This window comes from Nerophis ophidion, linkage group LG06, assembly GCF_033978795.1.
Source record: "Nerophis ophidion isolate RoL-2023_Sa linkage group LG06, RoL_Noph_v1.0, whole genome shotgun sequence".
Classification (NCBI taxonomy): Eukaryota; Metazoa; Chordata; class Actinopteri; order Syngnathiformes; family Syngnathidae; genus Nerophis; species Nerophis ophidion.
The window spans coordinates 17,267,517-17,270,600 of NC_084616.1; the positions used below are offsets into that span (position 1 = coordinate 17,267,517).

Below are 3,084 nucleotides of genomic sequence, written 5' to 3' on the forward strand. Positions count from 1 at the left end.
TGTGTCCCCAGCTAAATGACAGATGAACGTTGATATTAAACATGTAGAAATGTTGATCAATTTAGCTTTGATGAATCTACTTTTGCCGTGTAGCGAGTAATGTAGCTCGCTCCATCTACAGTTGATCGAGAGTAACTCGCAGCTTCGATTTTTGCGTTTTCCAAGTAGTTTGGCCGTCACAGAGAACCGGTTTGCATAGTCAGTCACTGTGGGGGAGGAGTGTAATCGATATTATACCGTGTGAATCGATATTGCTATATACGAACAGATATTGATCCACATTATTTTACCCTGATCGTAAGATCTTCGGTTAAACTAAAGCCGATATTGCCTTTTTTTGTGTGTCCCTGTTTATTTGGAGAAGTTTAACAAAGTTTGGGTCGTAGCAAAAAAAAAAGATTCGGGACTTCCTTGAAATCCGCCTCTCCGAGTCTTGCTTTACGATCCGTGGTGCTTTGGATTCTGTTCCTATAGTAGAAGCGTTCCTGGTCCTCTCCATGTCATGATCTGTTTGATAACTGGATACTTTTTGGTTTTGTTGTTCTGCAATATTCTGTGGATGTTTCTAGAAAAGGTGCCGTTGTCGATGCAAGAAGACACAAGCACACACGTTGATGCATAGGTAGATGTCTTTATTTAGAATGATACCCCTTTAAGGCCGCACATCAGTTAAAACCAAACCGTTGTGAAGAAGAAGACTTTAGAGTAAACGCAGAGAAGCGATCTTGACAGAGAGCTGAGAGTCATCCAGTCTGTAGAAAGGTTTCCAGAACATGCATCGGTGGCGGATTCTTCTACTAAATAAGATCCATGGAGCAAACAAAAGGGTTGAGATCTGTGCATCCGTCGTCGTTCCATCTTTCCTCTGCAAGAAGACCAAAAAAAAAAGGGTGAGACAAATACCGTTTGACAGAACTTTAGACACGTGGCATAAGAAAACGCTTCATACCGACACGGTGAATCTCTACGCAGTCTTCTCCACCTTGGAAGTCGTCTGGCTGATCGCTTCTGAAGAACCTGAAGCTAGACTTGGAGCCATCGACCCAAAGGAAGTTTTCTTCCTGCGAGACAAAAATGAAGAATGCTTGAGGTCATACCAGATTCTCACTCGATTTAGTGGTTTCCTACTGATCACAAGCCAGGTAAATGTCTCACTTCAACAGAATCAAAGAGTCCGATCCAGGTGTCAGGGATGGAACCTGCGTTTGCATCCCTCACCAGCTGATAAGCCAAAGCATTTTCCAGACTATTTCTGATGGAAGCCAAATTGCCGCCAATGTTTTGACACTCTTCCTGTTGTGAGATGTTAATGGTAGCAAACGTTATTTCAAAGGAGCGTAAGCAGTCGGCCATGTGAGATTGTTTCGCACCTCGGCAGCTGCGAATGACACTTCAGTTGCTTGGTAGATGAAGCAGCGACAGTCGAGCCGAGTCCAGCCTGCAGGACACGCTGGAGCTGGAACAAAAATGGCAAATTTTTACGTGACAAGGTCAACGGAATTTCGAACGGAAAGCGGAATTCACAGACGGCTACCAACCTGAGATTGCAGGTGCGGCACACAACTGCGAAGAGAAATGGTAGAAATGTTTCAGGGTCCGTGTTTACGGGCGTGAATACTCTGTTGTCATTTGATACTTACGCCACCGGTCATAAGACCGCAAAGGAGGAAGAACACGCGAAGAGCAACGGCCATCTGTGCAAGGAGAAATGAAAGAAATCCTTGGGTTCAGAGTCGGGAAGTTCAAGGCGCTAAGTCGCCGGCGTCCACTTTTGACCGAGTCGAGGTGTAAATCTGAGAGGAGTTACCTTAGTAACGGTGGTGTTCGATGTTCAGAGGCTGTGTCGAGGACCGGGACGAGCCACCCTTTTATATGTCAGGCTGACACCGCCCTGGAATGTGGACTATGTCACTCGTGTCACGTGACACATCAGACCAGTTTCCGTCCGCCAAGACCAAGTAAACCGACGCAAAGGGAACTTTTGATACATTTGAACGTGGCCACGCACATTTTCGTGACTTTTAGGAACGCTTCGTTGAACTTTCCCAAATCTGCTTTTCCACAACGTCCTCCGGCGTCTGGGGACCTCGGTGCACATTCAGTATGGGTTTGAACAAACGCCGATCAATCAGGGCGGCTTTTTGGACCCACGTTGGGGTCCGCCGGTGGTCGTTGTCGGCCAAACAAGACTAGGCATGGTGACGCTGCTGCAAAGCAGGAAATGTTCCCTTGGCCTCTTTGTTAATTACTTGATGGACTGTCACGTCACACCCTGACAGCTCCCAAGTCACCTGCTGTCCAATGTTCTGTGCTCTGAAGCAGGGAATGAGTCAACCAAGGGTTTGGTTGGCATGACAACGTCCGCTCTTTTCGGGCCAAAGTTTGCTTCGGTTGCAAAAGCGCCACGTTCTTGAACGTTTTGCACAAGCATTGCCACATTTTGGAGAGTGGCAAACCAATAAAGCCATGGTGAAGAGATTTCTAGCGCAGGTTTGACCTGAACTGGATGTTGTTTACATCTGGACCAAAGACTTTTCAACCACAGCCTTGATTGCTGGAACTCAACGTCACCAAACTAATGACTTTAATTTCTGGGTGGAGTTTTACCGTGATAATTGACGACACACCCGGCATGAGTTGTCTGGAATAATGCTTCCTCCACTCCTTGTGACGGCAAGGTTGTACTGTTTCTTGGTATGCCACTCGTCCAGTGTAATTAACCTTGAAACAAACACTCATTAAGGCGACAAATAACCTGCCTGCCAAGGTGTGGCCCTTTCGTCGGTTTCCGACTTAGTTGGGCTCTAATGCTATGAACGACATTTGGGGGTGGGGGTATTGTCATAATGGCAATATTGATTGTCACGTAGTTTTGCTACATTAAAGCGAGAGTAAGGTATGTACTCTATATGTACAATATATACATTCAATATACATACATATATACATATATATACATGAATACATATATACACAAATATACACACATGTATACACAAACACATATATACATATATGCAGACTTACACAGACAAATATATATACATATATACACACACATTTATGTATATACACACATATATA

At 44.8% G+C, this 3,084-nt stretch overlaps 1 protein-coding gene across 1 annotated transcript; it reads right to left on the bottom strand.

Annotated features, from left to right (window-relative positions):
• Positions 1-615: 615 nt before the first annotated feature.
• Positions 616-1,894, bottom strand: LOC133554299 (galactose-specific lectin nattectin-like). The gene is made up of 7 exons (XM_061902859.1): positions 1,808-1,894; positions 1,641-1,694; positions 1,539-1,563; positions 1,371-1,456; positions 1,156-1,293; positions 950-1,061; positions 616-865 (listed from the first exon to the last, which is right to left on the bottom strand). Exons 2-7 carry the CDS (start codon positions 1,692-1,694, stop codon positions 798-800), a joined length of 483 nt encoding a protein of 160 aa, XP_061758843.1. The 5' UTR covers positions 1,808-1,894; the 3' UTR covers positions 616-797.
• Between the last annotated feature and the right edge of the window lie 1,190 nt (positions 1,895-3,084).